We start from the raw sequence: 22,895 nt of genomic DNA on the forward strand, positions 1-22,895 counted from the left end.
CATCATGCAGGTAACTCTACTGCATTGTCTTTTGGGGTAGTATTATCAGCCTAACTGCCTGTGTCTTGCACACTCTACAATCAATACCCACAACACTCTTCCTGGGGAGAGCTATCAAACATGCTATTTCCCAAGAAGCTTCAGTTAAATTTTAAAGTGACATAAATACACTCTGTGAAATATGGGAATAAATCTCTTTTCCTTGCTCCCAGTTAAAGGGCTCTGACTGCCTATTCCTCTCTGATTTGGATACTGGACTCTGCCTCACCAAAGACAGCTATATCAAAAATTGGTAACAATACAAAGAGAGAGTACTTCATGAAACACTATTAAAGTTCTTTAGCATCAAAAGTAAAAAGGGACTGAATTTGTCAACTATACTTTTGGCTTGGTCAGCCTATATTGTTGACAGCAAATGCACAGCATGAAGTAGGTATTGCTACAGCCAGCTAATATGGAACTGTATAACTTATTGTTTTCAATTGCCACAATCTAATGCATTAATGCTTTTAGTGCAGGAATTATCGGGTGATATCTACCACAAAGTATATAGTGTTTTGTTTTGTTGATTTAATGATTATTAGAGCTACACTAGTCTGTGCACACAGACCAATTTCTTCGCAGTCTGGTCCAAAAGACCAAGTGAATCCAAGTAAGAACAACAGTAGCTCTGGGCACCATAATCCCACTGGGGAAGCTGAAGAGTCCAGAGAAGAGAAAGACCCTATCAAAAGCACTTAATATACTAAGAAACAGAAGACAAACATGTAATAAACTCCCTTTACATCTACCATTCATACAGTACGTACCTCCTTGGCCATGTCAGTGTATTTCTGCTTCTCTTTTGGATCTAGAACAGCCCACCAGTCTGCCAATATCTTGGTTGCGCCACGATTATCGAGGCGGGGGTGTTCTTTTCGCACGAGAGAGCGATGGCGTTTGCAGAACAAGAGAAATGCATTCATTGGTCGGCGAGCTCGTTGCTCCGAGGACTCGTCATCTTCAGTTTCATCAGCATCCTGCTCTAAACCATCAGCGCCGAGGAGCGGCACCTACCAGAACCGAAAGGGAAGGGCTGTAAACTCAGTTATTGTCTGAGAGCGTCTATAGATGTGTTTGAATGAGGGAGACGCACACAGATTTGCACAGCTGTCTGCAAAGGCCATCTGTTCCATCTAGAAGACCAGGAAGTCTACATCCAACCTCCTTGCCTGAAAGTCCAAGGTTCACTCATTCAAGACTTAGACTTAGATGCTGACTCACATTCAAGACTTCAAGACCTCGATGCTGACTCACAAGTGGAACAGATTTCTAAGCTGAGGACCGTTCTCCAGTAACAGCCCTAGAGAGGCTGGAAGGAGGATATCCTCACTTCCAGTTTCCTACACGCTAGATGTTATCTCGGTGAGATGAGGAGAGCAGAGCTGTCTTGGACCTCAGTCACACCTGTTTGCAATGACAAAGTGCATAGGAACAAAAGTGCACAGGAAACAGTTGTTCCCCCATATGCCATTCATTTCTCAGCTTGAGCTGCGCTGCCTTACAACCTCTGCAAGGCAGCCTGATCGCTGCCAGAAGGCAATTGTCAACAGAACCCGCTGCTGAAATGCACTCGCTCAGCTCAAAGACCAGCACATCATTCACGCGACAGACGCACCACAGAAAGCTAGTTATAACTTACTGAAGTTATCACTGTATGGGACAGAAAACCACCTCCTACCTAACCGCAACATTGCTATTTTACACCATGTTGTGGAAAGTGACTTGGGGTCGACAGACAGCGCTGTCACAGTATCAGGCTTCTCCTAGTTGCTCTTTACCCTTGTCAAGGCCCACTCTTCCTTACCAGCACATCTCAAGGCAGCCTCCTCAGCAATGACCTTCCACTGCCTGCCTTACCAAGGCATCGAGGAGATGCCGATATGGACGTTAACCACATGATGGAAACGTCACGTCTCCAAAATCTATCACCTCCCATTCCTGCTTCTTGTTACAGAGGTTGAGCCTAAGTATACATTTGTGAGGTGACGCAGCAGGGTCCTTACAAAAGAAGAGTAAGGCCAACATCATCGAAAAATACCAAAATACCAAGAGTCAAACAGGAGAGAGATTATTCCACTTGTGCTCACAACATTCAGGAGAACATGCTGAATTTCATATACAAAGATAGTAGAAATTGTTGACAGACTTTCCTTCTTTTTTTCCTTTTATCTTTTTTTTTGTAAATATTAAAAATAGTCAAGTGCAGGCTAACATGTCTAAAGTAAACAATTAAAAATGTCAGAAAAACAGCCTTAAGAGATCAAAACTAATATGTGCAGCGTGTAAAACAACTTAGTTAAAACTTCTACAATCTAACTCAAAAAAAACAGGGTTTTGCCCAAGATTTTGAAATAATGATGGAATATTCACATTTTAATGTTATTTGCTACTTGCTTTTAGAGCATTATGTGCACAGTATCGATATTTTTTTTTTTAATTGGCTGGGTTAGCTCGCAAAAGAGAACAGCAAGAAACACAAAGTAAAAACACAGCCGGGGTAAATCTGACCCACCATTCACCTTCTACAGTCCAAGCATCCAATGAAGTCTACCTTATCGATATCTTCTTCTTCCTCTTCTTCCTCCTCCTCTTCAGAAAAGTCAAGGAGTTTCTTGGCAAGCAGGGGATGCCACTGAAGACACTTTCTTTTTGGTCGCTTCCCAGTTCCTTCTCCTTCTGTCGAATGATCCTTATTCCTACTACTGCCTTTCATTACTGTGACCTGCCATGCAAAAACAGTCAGATGTTCACAAGAAACCCTTACGCACAAATGACCATCACGCAAATACTTAGACAAGCCCATAACAAACGCATGGAGCTCCTACACAAGACACTGAGAAGATTTTTGCATGGTAATAGGTAGAGGTTTATTTTGATTGTCGCTAGCAACAATGATGTATCCTTTCTCATCTCAACGTTTCCACCAGATCAACTAGTGAGATACAGCTGAAGAGGATGGGACGAAGACAGTGGGCAACCCAGCTCCCAGATGTGCTCCTGCCTAATCGATAGCATGAGTGCTCATACTCCATTAAGCAAGGGGGTGAGAGTCTACACAGCTCCCCCAAACCTGTGCACACTCCACTTTTTCATATTTTGCTACAGAAAAAGCCAGGAAATCCCTCTTTTTAGCAGTAGGACGTATCAGCAGCTACTCATCTGTTGATCACCTACTTATATATAGCAGTGCTGATGCAGAATCCCATGACACTATGAGCTAGTATTTCCCAAGCGCCATTAAAAAGTGCCATAGGGAAATCTGACTCCTTGCCTAAGAGAAGCGAATTCTCATAGATGAGTTTGAAACAAACAACCTGACACTTGCAAAGTACTTCTCTACGAGAGCCCATGTACAGCAAACCATATGTTCAATCAAGGGCCTGCAGTCGGTAAACAAAATTCACGCACCTGTCTTGTGAACGTCTCCTCATCTGAGTACCTTACTGCTCAGTAAAAATATGTGCTTATCACATGCTAGCTACCAGTTTAAAGGATGGCTTAGAAGATGTGTTACCCAGGTAAGACTTGCACTGCACTTACACAGATCTTACACGCTGTGCACTTACACAGGCTGCCCAAGCCCTGGTGCCACAATTAGGGCAAACGCCTCACTGGAACCACTTCAAGCAGCAGTACCCAGCAGCAAGAGGCATCGCAGCTCCAGCCATCTTCCTGAGTATCCCACCAGTTTAGCAACTACTCGTTTTGCTTTTTGCTGAGGTCTTCCCAGCGTTTTTTGGTGGTTAACTCACTGGCATTTTGGCAATATGCCCTTGTTTGCTCTAGGAATGTGTATAAGCAGCTGCTTCTCCCACAGACTTGAACAGCACAGAAAACAGAGGGAACTTCAGACACCCAGCGTGCTGGAGAAAACTACTGAACCCTGAAAGAAGCAGGTTCAGACACCTGAACTTAAATATACAAAAATGGCATTTTCCTGTATGCGTACTAGATTTTATTACTTCCTCCCTGCTTATCAATATTATCTGCACCCCCAGTCAGGGATGCCCTGTGACTTAGCAGCTTTCCATTAAGCCCCACACTTTGCAGTTCCCAGCATACTGCTTTTACATGGAGCACATTCATGGCAACCACTCTACTGTACATTTTCTGTAAGCAACACTTGTCCTTTCAGCAAGTGTTATGTGACACACAATCATGCACCATGCCACGTCTTCAATCTGTAACTTGCAAAGAGGATCCAACAAACACAATGGGAATGAAATACACAGAAACAACTTTGGCTTCAAAACATTAAAAGATGAGAAGGATCAAGCAACAATTCAGTACTGTGAAATGCAAGGTTGAAATCATTGCTATCCAACAGTAAACTTCATCATGTACTGTTCTGCACAGCGCTTCCCACCTTTGTCTCCTAAAATGCTAAATCTCCATTTGCTTTTGCCATGCCGGGTGTTTTTCAACACAGACCAACAATGTAGCTGAATTATTGTTCTAACTGTTCTGAGACTTTGAGTTTGTTATATGACAAGGATTTGTCTGTTACTGCAGTCAGTAATGCATGTGGCCGATTTCTGAGCATGGGAAGTGTGTTATGAATGGGACAGAGTCAGCTATGCCAGCCCTTACAACTGAGTAGTTTATGTGTGTTATCATATGGTTTCTGCCTACAGTCATTCAGAAGTAAAATGAGTATTACTGGTAGCCTTCTACCTCATTAGTATGAAGCTAAATTAATGTTCGAAGTGTCCTCCATGATCCTCCTTTAAAAATCACAGCTGAAGTCCTAACACGATTTCAACAAAATCATCTCTAACGAGCAGCTTCCTGCCTCCTGCCCTCCTGAAGAGAAGTCAGAAAAGTTCACAGGACGTAAGTAATCCCACAGTGCATTTTGTACAAATTCTCCATCATCTTTAAGACCCTACCTATGCTCCGTGCCAGACATGGCAGGTGAAAAGGGAACCTGAACGCTGGCTACCTTTCAAACCCGTAAGGGACTCTCAGCACATTATTTCTCTTTATTGCCACCTAGCTCACGAATAATTGTTTTTGTTTTCCGCGCATGTAGGCTAGGTATTGAACATCCAATTAACCTAAAATAAATTAACCAGCATTCACTGCACACCAGTGGTGAAAGAGAAGTGTATGCTCAGCTGGAGGAATTCAACTATGTTAATTAGGTTGTTTTCTCAAATTGTGATCTATTTTACCTTAGTGGTCACACCAAAGCAACAGTTCTGCTCTGCAGAGGTTGTTTTTAGCACGGCAGCTCACCCTATCAGCTGAACGAGCATCTTGTAGATCTCAGACACAAAGCCATAGCTTGGTTATTTAACAGGCACCACTCATTGCAGACAGACACAGGGTCTCTCTCTCTCTCTTCAACTTTGGAGCAAATGCCTGCAACAGCCTCAGTCTGCATCACCTAACAACAAAAGTCTGACTGATTTGGCCCCAGCGATGGGAGGACTGAGGCCACAGCCTGACTGCAAACTGCTTCCACAGCACAGTCCAGAAGCCTCCTCACCTCAGGCAACCTATCTACTTTATTCCTTATAACCCCTCTTCTTTCCTATAAAATAGGGCATAATTCATAACACGGGGAGATAAACTACTCCACTGCTATTTTTTAATACTTGTGTTTTCAAATATTGCCCCCTTCCCATTTTGGTTATTTAAGTTCTCTTAAGTTTTTCTCCTATGTTTCAAAGCCCTTTTTTGGTCCTGACTTTTTGTTGATGTCTCTCACAGTCCACAAAGGACTGACATTATGAAAAATGTTTTTCTTCTCTATTAAGTTGCACAGAGCTTTTCCTCTTAAAACAAATAAAAAGAAAGCTGACATGGTGTGATGAACTTGTTTTCTTTTGGACTGCTTCACCCTCCATACTATTAACCCCACACTGCATGGGTATTTCTGCCACAACTGCTGATGGACTCACATACAGTCATCTAATTATGAGAGGAGCTGTCCCATCCAAAAAAACATCTAATGAAATGGAAAACAGATCTAACATGAACAATTTCATTTATTTTTTTGCGTGGAAGATTTTGGCAAGACATGCTGTAACTACGTAAACAAGATATTCAATGCTCAAGTGAACGCATGTATGATTAAGCGACAGTGCGAGTCTTACTGGAATTAATTACTTGTTGAATGGCAAAACATCAATGGAATCCATTTACTGGAACCTTCAGATTCGACTGATTTATCCATTTTTTTCCCTTGACATATAATCAACAGCATGTTAGTTTCTTGTTTTGTATGGAAGAAAAGGAGCCGGCAGAGAGAAGTAGGCAGAAACATCAACTCCTGCTTTCCCTCTCCGGGATTCCCGAATGCTGGCACATATCCCTTTGGAAATGGTTTGGATCCTACAAAAACTGAAGCATGTGCTTAGGCTTGGCAATTAAGCGGTTCTGGGGAAGTCACAGAACAAGTCACGGGCAGTCTCTGCAGGATCTGTGGCTTAAAAAGTATAAAATATACACAGCACTCCAAGTGCAAAGTTTGCAACAACAGGAACTTATGAACCGTATCACAAAAATGTAACTAATTCTACAATATCACTAAAAATATCATACATCTTTTAAGGCAGATTTAGTAACTTCTAGAAGTTAGCAAGAGGAATATTAAAGCCAGCTAACAATATTTTACAAGATACTTTTTGGCTTCAGCATGATAGAGTGGCAGACACAGGGAAAAAGAAGGAATATACCAAAAAAGACAAGACAAGAATATGTACAGCTTTGCTTGAAATAAGCCACACAGGCTCTATAACATCACCAGAGGATTCCTGTCAAGGCTGATATTCATGATCCATTGACAGCAAGATACACCTTCAGAGAGATGTTCTACACATCTGTACCTTCAGTGCAGACACAGGTCAAATGTTACCAAGGTATTGCACCAATAAAAAGATTTTAACCATTTTTTTCCCCAGATTTTTTGTGCTGGCTATTATATTTCCTTTCTGGTCCTGGAAATGTTAATCAAAGAGTCACAATTTTCTTGAACGTCTTATACATATGTATACTTAATAGGGGTTCAGAGGGGAAAAAAACAACACAGCAGACCTCAAGAAAAGAGCTGGATGGGGGAAAGAGGTGGGGAGAGAAGAACGATTGCTTAGTTTTTTATGACATACATTTTTAATTCAATTATGTACCTGCAAGTCTTCCTTTTTTAAATATTCATTAGCAACAAATGCTTTATTACCTTCACTAAGTTTTGCTTTTCTCTTATATTGCTCTGTTATTTACAAAACCTGGCAGACAGGTGACTAACTTCTTCATTCCTAATTTCGGGACTACCTTACCCAACAGTTGACCTGTCACCCAGAATTGTGCTAGCACTGAACAAGTTGCACTCACCAGGTGTTCCCCACACTATACCCTCATATTTCACCAACACCAAACTCTTTAAAAAGGTCCTAAAACTAACAAAGCGCTGCAGGACACATGCGGTAACAGAGGCTTAAGGCAAGAAAACCAAGAGCTACACAAGCTGAGTCACAAAGACCTGAACTGCAATTGCAACATAGTCTCTGTTGGAAGGCTCTCATCACAAGGCCTGATCTTCTGCAACACTCATTTCCATTCGCACAGTGGAAATGAATTTGTTTTCCTGTTACCTTAAAACTACTTTTCCAGGAATCCAGCTGGGCCTCTGCTAATTCCATATAGGTTACTGGCACAAAGCAGCAAAGGGAAAAATTCAAGTGGATTTTCCACACTTTTTTTTTTGTTAAACACTATCAAAATTCTCTGTTACTTTATAAAAAAAGAGTGACTTTATAAAGCCAAGAGTGACAAGGGGAATGAACTATATGATACTAATGCCTTGGTGTTTTGGGGGCTACGGAGCCAATGAAAGGAGCTGTGTCAATAAAGAAGTTGCAGACTAGGCAATGAGGTCACTTTCTCACAGGTCTACTGGGTGGAATAGGTATTTGAATTACCAAATAAAAGGAGATTGCTGGTGGCAAAATGACACCGAAGTGAATACAAAAGGGTTTTATAAACGTATTTTTTTTTTAGCTCTGGAATAACTGAACCAGAGTATTTCTGCAATGAGGGACAAAACCTAGTCGGTACTAATTACTGACCAGTCAGTGAATGTATTCTTTATTGTTTCACAGCAGAAAGCCATTAATGAGCTTTCTAACTTTCGGAGATGCGATGCCTTAATGGGGGACATGCTGAGACTCAGCGGAGTTCTGCTTGCTGGCAGAGGTTTGGGATAGGCTGTTGCCACATGCAATGCTTTGCAACACAGCAACAAGTCAGCAACAAGTCTTACTTAATTTTTAATGACACACTCTTCCTTCTCGATAAATGATTTTAAACTGTTTCTTATTCTCTTGGAAAGCAACTCAGAGTTGAGTTGTTTTTCTCAAATACATAAAGTTTAAATCCAAGCCCACCAAGAATGTCAACACACCTGACATCAGAATGGCTTAATTAAAAAATAGGGGGAATAACTGTGTAACTAAGGTTCACTTGCCTTTTTACATGGATTTCCTTTAGTTTTGGTTAATATCGGCATTGTTAATCCTTCCAAGCTATCAGTCAGAACAGCTGTAAGGGCATTTGAAATGCTGGTTCTCTACAAATCTGCTTTTAAAATGGAAGCCACATGCCAACAGCAAACAGACAGGATGGAACAGCAAAACCTCACACTACTTTCATTTACTACGTGGGAACATTTGCCTATGCTGTGCCAGGAATACTCTGTATTGATGTGCTTGTGTCACCACTTCAAGCAACTGTGTTATAAAAGATATTAAAATGAACACGAATCTTTCCATGAGATTTAAACAAACAAACAAAAAATGCAGCTTGAAAAGTCAGGAGATGTGTGATGTACTGCAGTCATATAATGACAGCTGACTTCAAACAATGATTTCAGCAGTTTTTTTTTCTTCTTTCTAGTTCTCTTTTTTTTCTCTTACTCTGTAAAAGACAATCAGGAAAAATGCAATAAAATAATATTTTACTTTGTAAGGAGTTCTTTAGAAACATCCTCACTAAAATAAATGAAAGAGAGGTAAACTCTCTCTGTTACAAATATTCCCTTCAAAAGGCAAACCACTTAGGAACTGGCTGCTATTGCTACTGTTCATGAGTAAACTCACCAGGAAACTAAAATTGTGGCTTTGGTTTTGTTCACCCCCACCCCTATTTACATTTTATTTTTCACCTCCGGTCAGAAGACCAAGTAAAAGCCACTTATTAAGCAAAACCCAATCAGTACAAGTATTTTAAATCTGTCTGCGCTGAAAGGTAACAACTACTAGGCTTAAAGGAATCAACTCCTCAATCTACACAAGGAACCTTCAGGAAGCAAGAAATGGTTTGGGAAACAGTCAACCTTTTATTTTCTACCATGCTTTATCCTAAATACAACCTCCGGAAGCAGTCGGGAGTTCAAGCACTATTTGCACACTTTTAAAACACAATAGCAAAATGATCCTGTGGTAGACAAAGACTTTTGAAACACGCTTGCTGAGGCAGGGCACACCAGGTCCTGCCACATTTGGATGTGGCTTTTAATGAAGCCCTCGGCGATCACATGGCAGTCCACCCCTTTGCTACCACTTCCACGCCCAGCCAAAACCCGACAGCCGCTCGTGAAAGCACACGCAGGCGGCCAAGCCCTGCTCTGCAGGTGAGCATTGATACTGTACGGACACGGAGCTAAAGAGGGGGTTGAAAGGAGCATCTGGGGCATAGGTTTGGGCAGCTTTTCCATGGCCACACGGCAAAGGGGACGAGGGGGAGCAAGGACTGCGGCCCAGCCTGTGACCCACAGGCTGGGCACACATGCTGTTTTCGGGCTGCTGTGCCTGGGTGCCGACTCCCTGCTCACGTCAAGCCACCACCAAGTCCTTCAGAAAGCTGGAAGCTGTGGCCAATACCTGCTACAGGGAGGCGGCGGCACCATGATGGCTCTTGGAGAGATGCTCTTGCCACAGGCCCAGGGAGAGCCGGTGAGGTGCATGAGGTGCTCTCGGGACTCTGGGAGAGGGATAAAGCTGAGCATGGGTGGAAATGAAGCCCAGGGAGAAGGGGAAGGGTGTCAATGTGGGCCAGGAGGGAGCTGGAGGGGTTTACTTCCAAACCTGCCCTGGTCCGGGGCAGGGGATGATGGTTCTGGCAGTTCCCCACTTGTGCAGTGGGGAGACGGAAAGCTCGCCCCTAAGGTCCACATTTTTAAACGTAAGCCTCCCCACTGCCAACAGCCACACAATTAAAAAAAAAACCAGAAAGCAGGTAAAGCAGCCGAGCCACCCAACAATTTCCATGCCATTGCCTTCAGTGCACGGCTCGCTGGGGCAGCCGAGGGGAGCGCTGCTCCTCTCCCCGGTGCCACAAAGCTCTCGTGCACTGAATGGGAGAAGCTGCCTTGCATCACTAAGTTTGGGGGTGCAAATCACTAACATCTTTATTGGAATAGCAGTAATGCCTCCAAACAGACGCCCTCAGAAGTATCTAATTTGAACAGTTTAAAATGACCAGCCATAACTGCACCCTCCTTTTGTGTTAACATCTTTTTCCAGACTATGGCTTTTTTCCAGTTGTGTCAAAAAGCTCTTGTCTGAAGATTAATGTCTTAACCAAAACAGTCCTTTTTTTTGCCTTGATTTTAAGATACAGTGGGGCATTTACTATTACAGGATTCATTTCGGCCTTTAGCAGCTGCAGAGGCAGAAATAACAAAACAAAACAAAAAACCAAACAGCTAGTCACAGGCCACAGCTAAACCTACTGCAGTGCCACACTACGGAGACCTCCACAACCCCGCTGGTAACATCTCTGGGTTACTAAGTGCAGGGGATGGAGTCTGGAAGCTCCTTCAGTTCCTATTTTTTGCTGCTGCACCAGGATGGAGAGCCAACAAACCCTGGAAGGTGAGCAGAATAACACCTGAAATTCAAAACAAAGGCACGGCAGAACCCAACCTGCTTTGCGCTGCTCCTTCCCATGGAGCGGAGAGGCGGGTAACATGCTCCAAAATCCCTCTGCTTATGCCAGAACCAGTTATCAGGAACAACACACTTTTCCTCCAGGGACACGGACAGACTGTGAAATGCAACCACCTCTCAGGCGAGAGACAAGTGCTCGTCTGTAGAGCATTGCAGACCATAGCAACGAGGCAATCCAAAAACCACTTTTAGCAAACTAAAGCAGGGAGAAAATTCGCCAGACCAAAGAGTTGCCCAACAGCAATGAAAACAGGCAGTCAGAACTGAAACACCATTCCACGCAATCCCAAAAAATCTGCCTGGTGCTCCTGCATGATACTGACTACCTGAGCCCAATTAAAGAGCAGCTTTTCTAGACAGACAGCTGTCATTCCTGTGCTTTGCTGCTATTTTAATGTCACGTTACAACGAAAATCTTTGCGTTTTGTTAACTGAATCACTAGAGCTTCCCTCTAGCTTTTGCAAATCACTAAACAGTTAATCTCAGCATAAAGAGCTTTATAGCCAGTGAGATCACAGGTAAAATGGCCACAGGAAATACTTAATGAATTTCGGTGCATGTGTACTCGCATCATCAAATTCCCAGGAGGGCATCTGTAGTTCAGCAAAAGCTTCCTCACCGACAGGCCCCCTCGGATAAGAACCCAAAATCAAATTGAAATTTTATGTTAACAAGAGGGATGGCTTGGCATATTGCTCAGAGCCTTTGAAGAATGAGATCCTTTGATTGGTGAACGGGATTACAAAAAGCCAATCTTTTTGACTTGCCAATCTGAAAGCTTTATTTTTGTCTTTGATTAGAAGCCATACAAATTGCTCTAGGGTCCAATCATGGCAGTAACACAACCGAATTCTTTTGCACAGTGCAAAGCAGCACAAATGAGGAGATGTTACTGCTGCAGACATCGCAGGGTGAGAAAAGCTGAATGGGAAAATTGTTCGACTCTCCTTTTCACCTCTTGTTGATTGTGTCCTAGCGTCTTCCACAAAAAGCAGACAATGTGGCTGTGTCCATCGCTACTGTAATCCATTCTAAGGTTTACCATGTGCGCAATGAAGCTTTCATAATAAAATTCAGTCATAATTGCTACCAGTGTCAGGGGAACCATATACAGCTGTGTAAGCAAATGGAAGAATTAGTCCCTTAATACATATTTAATAGGCCATAAAACATTCTTGCACAACTGAGTATTACAGTTTATCTACTTTTGCTTTCTTCAACTCACGTACGATAGATTAAGATGGTTGTCCAAACAACCACTCGAAACAGCTACCACCCACTGCTCCTGCGGAAGAGGGATCAAGATAAATGAATGGCGACAGACAGTATTTACTCAGCTTTGCTCATCTTCCAATATTATTAGCTCATAAATCATAATAATGCAACTCATGCATATCAGAAACAACAATAAAGAGGCTACATGGAGTTTTCAAATAAAACAGTCTTCTGTAATGATCGCTGACAGAAATACCACAAGATTCACTTGGTAAATGAATTCCTAGCTACCATCTTATTTTCTGCAGGACCAAATTCTCAGTCTCCTTCCACCCCCTCCCCCTACCAAGAAATAAAATGGGTAAAGTGGAAAAATGATGTGCCTTTGGAGTTGGCTCCCTTCCCGAACACACACCCCCAAAGACTTCTGGGTTGATTTCCTCACTATTGACCTGCGCTAATATTAAAAGAAATGTTAAAGCAATGACACTTTGTCAAAATAAGTTGTACGTGTCTCAATTCAGGCATAATACAAGAAACGTCAGGACAGAACCAAATTGTTAAGAAGTTAGATATAAATAAGAATAAGTGGAAACCAAAACAAATTTGCACATCTTTTTCAGTTTTACAGGTATTCTTCTTTCTAGGCAGCATTTTAAGCATCAGGAACAAGCTTTTAAAGCAGACTAGATTCCTTAGTGCAGTGGTTTAAGTGAATTGCAGAAGGAGATACAGCTAAAGGAATTTCAGTGTTGTTTTTGGAAATACCACCATCTCTCACAGTTGTGCAGATCCACATAAAATCTATCAAAATCTGTAACGATTTTAAGAGCTGATACACCATCTCAATACCCAATTTTCAAGTGCCATCTAGTGGTTATGTTCAAATTTATTTCCATTTGATATTTAAAAATAGTTACATACTACATTAAATTCTTTAGAGTTTGTTATTCTTATCACTTACTATGTTATGTGACTCTTGGTTCTGCAATGGTAAGTAGATGCATAAACGAAGCCTAAGTTTAAGCATTCTGGTGGACTGAATTTGGGCCAGAAGACAGCTGTTTTCAGGACAAAGGAATTAAAAAGAAGGGGAAAAGTTATCTATAGAAACTAAACAAGGCACATGAATGACTTCAGACTCGTGGAAGAAACCAAGCAATCAAGTCTGTTCTTTTCCAAAGAGGTAGTTTTATGCCCTAAGCTATAGTTGTCAGGTACTGAGTTTTCCATAAAAATCTCTCTTAAATAAGCTTCAGACTACACCATCAGAAGCAAGCAAGGAACGAGCCAAAAGCACACTCAATAATGTTACAAAAATGCATCACTACCTTGAGTTATGCTGAACATAAGTCTCTTCTAAGAAGAAAGAGACTTATTTTTAATTCATTGAAAGACAACCACATGATTCAGCCAAGTCCACTTCAAAAGACCTAAAGCTATGTATTTGACATGGGCAGCATGTGAAGGACTTATGGCAAATGTTTTTGCATACAAAATTTGTATATATTTTATTTCCATACACAAAAATCATTATTTCAAGAAAAGGGAAATAATGAAGACTACATCTATAGCCTGCCCAGGAATGGAGCTTCCACCGCCTCTCTGGCTCCTGCTCTATCACCCTCATGATGAAGGTTATTTTTTCTTATGCCCAACAAGAATTGCCCTTGCTGCAATTTATGACTGCTGCCTCTTGCCTGACCTTTCATTGTACATCTCTAAGAAGAGCCTGGCTCCACCTCCTTTGCAATTGGCCTTTAGATAGCTAGTCAAGTGGAGCCTCCCTCAGCCTTCTTTTCTCCACTCAATACCACCAGCTCTCACAGCCTGGTACATCACGCGCTTCAGAACCAACCACCTTGGTGGTCCTTCACTACACTCCCTCCAGTTCATTGCTGACTCTTGGATGTGGGCCCACAGCCTCAGAATCGCAGAGCAGGAAAACTGCTTCTCAACCTGCTGGCTCCATTCTTGCATGTACAGCCCAGCCCGCAGTTTGCTTCGACTGCTACAAGGCTGTACTGCTGACTCCTGTTCCATTTGCTGCCCATTCGTGTCTTTTCTAAAAAGCTCTTTTCTACATTCTGTTTGCTAAACTTCCTGGGGTTCCTGCTGTCCCACTCCTCCAAATTTCTAAAGTACCTCTGAACAGCAGCTCTGCCCTGTAGTGCATCTGCTACTCTCACCAATTTGGTGTAATAAGCGACTTGCTGAGGGATGCAATTCCATCCCTTTGTGTCATTAACAAAAATATTAAAAAACACTGGGGAGCAGTATCAGTACTTGAGAAATACCACCTGTAACTAACTCTCTGCCAGTCGAACACTGAACCACTGGCTCATGCCATTTTTTAAATACCATGTGATCTGTCCATCCAGTCTGAATCCAGTTTGGGTCCAGGGATGCTAAGGAAAGCCTCAAAAAACTTGCTACCACTGAAGTAAACAACCCCCCCTGCTTTTCACTTATGTGCAGTCTCTCGTCCCCATCACTTCATGACAGAAGGCCATCGTTTTGATCAGGCACAATTTGCCCACAGTAAATCCATGCTAGCTGTTCCCAGTCACCTTCCTATCCTTCACGTGCCTGGAAATGACTTCCACAAAGACAAGTGCCACAATCCTCCCAGGGACTGAGGCGAGGCTGGCCAGCCTGCTGTCTCCCAGATGTTTCTTTGTGCCTTAGAGCACAATTAGACACCCCAGGGTCCGATTTCTACCTCATTCATGATCCATGAAAATGACAACACTGTTTTATTTGACCTGTAATAACCTGAGATTACAACCATGTTACCACATTTGTCAGTAATTCTAAATGCAGAAGAGCTGGAAATACCAGCAGCTGGAAAACAGGTAGCACAGCTTGTTTGGCACAACCCTTCCTCTGTTTTTTTCAGAAAGCTGTCCAGTACTATAAATCCAAGTTTGCACACATCTTCCCCTCCTCCCCCCAAATTAATGAGATGTAAAATACAGCAAGGCATTTCCATCAATTTGGAAATCTGACTCCAATTCAGTGCAAGGTTTTCTTTGTATTTTGACAAGAAGTTTATGTTTCAGTTGAGGGCAGAGCATGCAGTTATTGTGATTCTAAGGAAACTCCTAAAAACTCTGAGTGAGCAAGGCAGCAAGAGCAAGTGAGTGAGCTTGCCATTCAAGTTGTATGTGCAATTTAAGAGTAAGATAAAAGCATGGCACCTGATAAACAAGTTATTTCTAAAATCCAGATGTTGAACATCCTCACAGATCTGCTGTGGACAGACAAGTTTTGACGTCTGTTGCTCTATGCTCTAGTGCCTTAAAACAAACAAGTCTTTCCTGATAATCTAGGTCCTTGATGAGGTGGTAAACAATTGCAGATGACCCAGCATGACTTACTTATCAAACACTTACTGGAAACAGTGAAGATGTCCAAGGACATTCATTCAACAAGTTTGGGCAAGACTTTCCAATTCATATTTCCACTGTAACTCAGTTTAAATTGCTCTGTTTTATCATAGTTCAGAGTTTGGAAGAAAATAGGTGGCAGGTCTTTTAAATACTCTTGAACTGCTGAGATGTATTAATTTGGCGGCAATCTCTGTGACACATGTGACTTTCACAAGCCTTATGTGGAGACACAAAGGATCTCTTTACAAGAGACTAACGTTAGCCAACTTCTAAAAATCGAACACCTAAAATCAACAGGGATAGTTCTTTCTATGAGCAATCAAAGTTTGCAGTGAAACTTCCTCAGGAAGCAGAAAAGAGGATTTCTTTTCATTTTAAAACTCTTTAAGTGCTGGGGCACTACACTAAGCAATACAAAATCCTCTCAAACCTGGCTGTGGATCCGTGCATATTAAATGATGGGCTCTTAATGAAGCCCTCTCAGAATGGGTGGATTTCATAGATACATGAATGCCAAACACGTCCCACTCATTAAGCAATAACTCAGAAATCTCCATCATTGAAAATCTGAGTAGTCCTTTATCTTTTGATGCCTGTGCATAATGCAATACAATTAGCAAGAATGGATACTTTTAACCATTTTATAAAAAAGAGATCTAAAAAAATCTCAACGAGAAGAAAAAAAGCTCTTAATATAGCAACCAACAAGCCACAATTCATTTAGGCTTTCACCACTCAAAAAAAATTGCTCTCATGAGTACTCAACATTTTCAAAAGCCTGGGGAAACTGATGGGTTTCTCTGAACACTTTGGCTATCAGTAATAGCAGGCTACTGTGGACGAGAAAATACTCGTTCCTCAGCTTATGGTTCCTTGTGTTCTAGTAGAAAGCACATCCTCCCGCCCACACTATGTGCATTATCTACAACCTGAGCTACTCCACTGATTTATACTGGGATATTACGGTAAGGGAAAGAAGCAGACCTAAGTGTAGATGTGCCAAGCTATCTGCTCAATCCTACCCTCTTCACGTTACTACATTAATGCAGCAGGGGAATTTGTTTAGTTCAGTAGATTCATAATGATATTGTTTACTCCATTAACAGTCCTGATCTCTTGCTCTTTGGGCAACACCACAGCACCTCAGCAAAGTTACACTGCAAATAGCTTAACAACTTGCTCCCAGAATAAAAATTTTTCTATGGATGGTGAAAAGTGGAAGATGAGCTATCAGACACTTCTATGCTTCAGCATCTTTTCTACTTCTCTGTTTTCATTGTGTCAGATTAAATGACTCATTGCAGTCTGAAAGAATAAAACCTGATTTGTGAAAGCTGGTTTTTGGTAACTCTTTCTGACATTGGCATTAAATACCTCAGTTTGCCTTATATCACAGTTGAATTATGACAAGTCAAACATTTGGCTAAAGCTTAAGAAGAGCAAATGAGTTCTCATCATTGTAAATACTCTCAGTATAGGAGCAAAATCAGCTTAGAGGAAAAAAACACACTACTTCCAAAGCAGCACTTCCAAATTACCTTGAATTCACACTTCCACTGCACAGGCCTACCACTAAAGAAAAACAACAACAAAACAAGCCACAAACCAGACTGAGAGCACAAAGAGAATCCCTAAACATGAAGGCAAGGTACTCAGTAGAACATTTACACTGAAATATTTCCTCAAAAAGCGGATGCCTCAAGACAAGCCACAGTAGCAATGGCAAACTTCCAGTAACAATGCAACTAGAAAAAAAAAAAAAAAAACTATAGGGAAACATGTAGTGTAAGCACTGCTAACTAACACTGAAGTCTGGGAAGAGAATGCTACCATATAAAACACACAGGTTCCCTCTGCTGCCAGGTCCCATGGCCTGGGATTCTGCTCCTTTTGTTCATTATGAACATCAGGAGTGTGCAAAACAGAATACTTTTGAGCTTCTGTTGTTGTCAGCTGTTCCTATATATATATGTATATATATTTAATAATAAAGCCTTATATACCTCAAGAATATTGAGTATAATTCTAAACTGGAATAGCTGCACTCAAAAAGTGCTGTCATGAAAAGAGGATCTCAGCCTGCATTGTTTTACCATATCTCCTTTTGGCAAGGGTTTCTGGAGAACCAACAAAAAAGCACTAGAGGCCAATAAAAACTGAAAGAAGAAGTCATCTTAGTTAGAGTTTAAACTTTGGGTTCTCATTTTGTTTACATTATTACCTATTTAAAACTCACAGTTCTCAACCAACAGTCAAAGAAGTGGTGCAATGAAAAACACACCAACAGTCTGGCTCCAGCTGGGCGGTGAAAACTGCTTCTGGAGTTCTGCAGTGGAAAAAACAAAACAGCAAACCTCCAGCCAACATAAAAAGCCACTTCACAAGTAAACCACACCTCAAACAAGATTGGATGGTTAAGATTACAGGTAGGCATTATGGTTTTATCTTCATATCTTTATGACCACAGAGAAACAAAGGTGGGAAGACTGCTATTCCCAGTTCTTTTGATCACTACTGGGGAACTCAGTTGATTGTTTAACACGTAAAATTGAGCTTTTGTAAATGCCTCCGAAGTTTTTATGGGCTTTATAAAATACATTCTTATGAAGAGATTCCTAGATGGAAATACAGATATGTGCTCAGACATGATACATCTACCTCTAACTGTGTACATATGCTAGGTCACGAATTCAAGGTTTACAGCTAGCTACTCTGCTACCAGCCAAGTAGAATCTCCATTTGTGCCTGCATTTAAGGTAAAGTAGAGCTTACCAAAATGAAACTATCAATACAGAACTATTTCTGTGAAGAGAACAATTGCTGATGAAGCCCGTTCCTCTCCATTTAAGGACTAGATCTCTTCAAGTGGAGGAGAATTTCCTGGTTTCTCTTCCAAGAGACACAGTAATGACATGAAGATTTTCCCTCTTAATAACAATTTAGTGAACAGTTAATTATCAATTAAAGAATCGATCACGTCAAAGTAATTGTAAATGATGCAGCAGTCGCATATCAGGGAATATTTCCCATTTCCTGTAATTTTGTTTTCATCACCTGTGGTCAACCTGCCTTTAGTTTTCCTCCAAAGCCAATCTCTGTTTCCTGTCTGCATCGGGAACCGCTGAGGCTAGGTACTTTTAAGCCGCAGATGAGAAGAACAACCACCCTACACCTTCTTACCTTCCTGCAGAGAACTTTCCCATTGCAAACAGGAAAATTACTTGCCCATCAACCCTCCTTCAGGATGTCTCCTGAAGTCCTAAGTTGATATGTCTGTTTTACAGAGAACTCTAGACTTGAATTTACTCCAAGTTCAGCTTCAAAAAAAGCTAGTGAGCAGTCCAATGCCTGACAAAACATCCTATTTTTAATTAAAAAGACTATCCATTGAAGTATTTTTTCCCCTAGCATTTATTATATTAGAATGATATATTTACACACAAAGTTATAGACAATCTTTTATCTGCAATAAACACCACACCAAAAAAAATACAACCCTGCAACATCACCTCTCTGGAGAAGAGATAAGGGATCAAAACAAACAACTTTTTTTTTTTTTTTCCTGTCTTGTTTTCCTAAGGAAGTCCCATAAAAATTTATAAGGTTACACTAAGCTTAGACTCAAAAATAATTTTAATCAGCATGCACAAGAGACGGCACTACAGATAGACCATTACTGAACTACTGATTGCCCTTGTATTCAAAGAGTTTTCCCAATCACCCTCAGACGATTTGAGATTGTGCCTTCATTGTTGCACGGAAAAGCAAGGTTTACGATTCCAGTAACAGCCTACAATTCCTGTGCTAGCCTACAGAAATTAAGATTTCTTGATGGAAAAGGAAGATCCAGAAAGCAAAAACTGACAGCTTGTATGATGCTTGGAGACCCCCCCCCTAAAGCTACCTTACAGGGGGGTTCAGAACATTTCTTCACCATACAGAATCCATAGCAAAGCCGAATGGCACACTAATGAAAGGGCCCATGATAAATATTTAGATTTTTAAACTCATGTTTTGCAGAATCTACAACATGGACGAGCATCTTATGTGCTCCTTGAACAGGTATTTACTGAAGAAAAACTTATTTTTTTTCAACTCCTCCTTGATAGAGTTCTAATGTAGTTTTTGTTGCTTTGTGCTATAAAGACATAAGGGAATTCAGATTGTTTTTAAATGATCTCACTAGAGAGAGTAAATAATACATAATTTGCCAGAAATTAGAATTTTACTGCTGTATTATACATATAGTGAAATAATGTCTAAACTGAAATAGCTGAGATAGAGTTTGACATGCACAATTTTCAGGTTTTTGAGGTTCTACGAAACTTGTTACTTTATTGTACACACATTTACAAGAGTGTGCAAAAGGTGTTTTTTGTTGTTGTTGTTGTTGTTTTTTTAATATACCCTCAGAGAGAAAGACAGACTTCTCAATTATGAATCACTTTAGATAATTCATGACATTAATATCTGGCAAGATGCCTCTCAGCAGACCATTTATGCTGCAGCCTGCTAGAGCTCAGTGACAAAATGTACTGTATGAAAGCTCCACAACAAAGTAAAAGCCAGTTACATCACCCAGCAAGTGTTTAGTATTTGACATTTTGCTTTCTCAAGATTACCTGAGTCATGTAAGTTTTCATAGGCAAGTATGGAAATTCATATCAGCAGACAGACTTCTAGAATTTCCTACTTGTTTAGGCTATGGAAATTACATTGCTTGTAAAAGAATAAGCCCTTATTTACCCAGGAACTCACATTAGTAGGTTGAAATAAGAATTAGAAGCATCCAAGTCGGTTTTAGTCTAATGGTTGTGTATTTTCAGTTAGCTTAGGCTGGTTCTTCAACATCACAAAGCTCAAAGGATGCCAAGGGAATAAAACTGTACCGAATGTTGGAATTTACATCCAAGACATATGTACCTGTTAGTACGCCACAAACTGGACTGATTTCTGATGGAAGAAGCCACAAGCTGAAGGCTCACAAGACAAATCATTCAGAGAGTTCATTATTTTGATTTAGGTTAACGGATTTATGAGCTTAGAAACAGCACTAAGTTGCTGTAATTTGAATAGTTGAGCTGCACAGCTGACCACACGTTAGCCTAATGCAAAAGCCAGGTCAAGCACTTTTTTGGCTTATGAAAGCCAAATGAAAGGAGCTTTGTATGGAGAAATATCAATGGGCAGAGTGAAGTCTGTCTATTGTGAAGTCTATCTATTTTACCTCACCCCAGAAACAAGAGTATTCCCAGCAGAAGCAGAAGACACTAGATCCGAACACTCAGTTATCAAAATTTTGTCAAGGCTGTGTTTCAGCAGAAGTCATCTCCTGCAAGGTCCATCCCACCAGAGCACCAGGCTGGTGTCCATGCCTGGACACCCACTATGTGTCCGTGTCCCAGAGACCACTGTGACTACACGCAGGTCTCCACCTGGGAGAACAATGTGCATGGTCTCAGGCGCGCGGTGTGCTCTGCTACAGGCCTGCCACACACCCAACATCTAACAGCCAGCTCTCAGTGCATCCCTGATGATACAAAAGGGAGTTTGAGCAGCAGCTGGCCAGTGAATGCAAAAGCATGGCCACCACTATAGTCATGCAAAGCTATCCTGCCTTTGGCCAGAGCTGGAGACGCAGGTTTGCAGATCAGTGACATTACCCAACCCATTTGCTGAAGACGGAACAGGTTGCCAAAAGGCTCAGATACACAGAATCAGGTGCCAACCATATACTGGTTATCCAGCTCATCTTCACCCAATAAAGCTGCTTTACAGGGCCAAAAGCAAACAAGGACCGTCCGGAGCTCCATAAGCGCACCACACTCCTCAATTTCTACATGAATGAGTAGCACAACTCTGGATTCACCGAGGTTTAATCTAAGACTGTATTTAAGCTATGGTTATCACTTGAACTGAAGGAAAATAGGGAATTATACATCTTCCTGAACAGCAAGACAGTAATAGATGCCACAACTAATAACCACGTTCTTCAATCTTGTTACCTATTTTGAAGTCACAGGTCACAAACTCAAGAAGGCCACTTTCTTCAGCTGGCTACACTGCTACACTGATTCACAGTAACTGAAGGGTCTGCCCAGTGCTAATAATTAACTCCTTGTGCCCCCCAAGCTCATAGTCTGAGACCAGTCAAGTTCACCCACCATCCTTCCCTTCAGGACTGATGGACTAACGGTGACTGCTGCTAGAACGAACACCAGCTCGAAAAAAGGAATGAGCACCCACCTTATGTCTAGAAAACAGATTGGTGCTGATGAAGATGTGACAGTCTTAACAGCACAAACACCCTTGAAGAGCCGCAGACCAGAGATGTCTGTCCAAGCCCGGAGACGTGGGCTTAGGAGCCCCAACGGATCCAGACGGCCAACACCCCCATGGAGAACAGAAGCACCATGGCGACAAGTGATGCACAAACCCAACTGCTGCTTGCAACGGTCATCGGGTCACCACTTACGTGCTCGATTTGCATGCAACTGAGGGACGTGCCCACTAGCACTTCAAATACCTTCTCCGTTTGAAGGCATCAAGTTTGAGAAATGACATCAAGCAAGCAGGAACTGTACGTCCACATGGTGGTGTACCCCCACAGCTTAGAGCGGCTAGCTTTACAATGGTGGCTCAGTTTCATTACTGGATCGCTAAGACCCACTAACGTAACAAACATCATCCTCTACTACAAATCTGTTTTGGGACTGCCTTGTACAATACTAAAACTTTCTACATTACACAGTGTTGCCTGACACATGGCCTTTTCCAAGCACTCACGCGCTACAACCCTTGGTCTAAGGACCTTAAAGAATATCTGAAACTCATGTCTTTGATACAGAAAGCCAAACAAAGCAGTAACCAACCTCTGAATTACAAAAGGCTCAAAGAAGCTACAGATCTGAGAACTACCCCAGCTAATCATGTTGTATGCTATGATCCTGCATATAGATCAATCACACAAAGCAGAAAACACAATCCTACCCCAGCCTGTCAGGGGCTCATCCGCTTAGACCGTATCTGAAAAATCAAATATGAATGTCAATGAAGGTGACATGAGCCAGGAGTCAGAGCTGTGGAAAGCGCTCATCACCATCACCTCCCAATAGATCCCAAGTCTTGCCAAATATCTCTTAACAGATTTTAATTCTCAGAGGCTGAAAAGAAACAGAAAGTAAGGCTAAACACCTACTGACATGCCCATGCATCTATCAGAATTAGGACAGGTTGTTACTATTTGTTCTACACTAGATGAAGAGGAGGGGAGATAAACCCATTATCTTTGCA

The 22,895-nt window shown here is 41.6% G+C and overlaps 1 protein-coding gene across 45 annotated transcripts in view; it reads right to left on the bottom strand.

Moving 5' to 3' along the window:
• BBX (BBX high mobility group box domain containing) overlaps window positions 1-22,895 on the bottom strand; it is a 138,438-nt gene that overhangs the window by 59,656 nt on the left and 55,887 nt on the right. For 29 of the 45 annotated variants that reach the window (XM_080576500.1, XM_080576478.1, XM_080576498.1 and 26 more), the window contains 2 exons: window positions 2,594-2,764; window positions 810-1,052 (listed from right to left, as the gene is read on the bottom strand). The exons of 3 other annotated variants lie outside the window; for them this stretch is intronic. In XM_080576500.1, coding sequence (XP_080432626.1) covers window positions 810-1,052; window positions 2,594-2,755 — 405 coding nt within the window. In that variant the 5' untranslated portion in view covers window positions 2,756-2,764. Of the gene's footprint in view, window positions 1-809; window positions 1,053-2,561; window positions 2,765-22,895 lie in introns of those variants that run through there. 13 more of the 45 variants (XM_080576501.1, XM_080576510.1, XM_080576502.1 and 10 more) reach the window with 4 other exon arrangements.

The sequence above is a fragment of the Anser brachyrhynchus genome, assembly GCF_964034855.1.
Source record: "Anser brachyrhynchus genome assembly, chromosome: 1".
NCBI classification, from domain to species: domain Eukaryota; kingdom Metazoa; phylum Chordata; class Aves; order Anseriformes; family Anatidae; genus Anser; species Anser brachyrhynchus.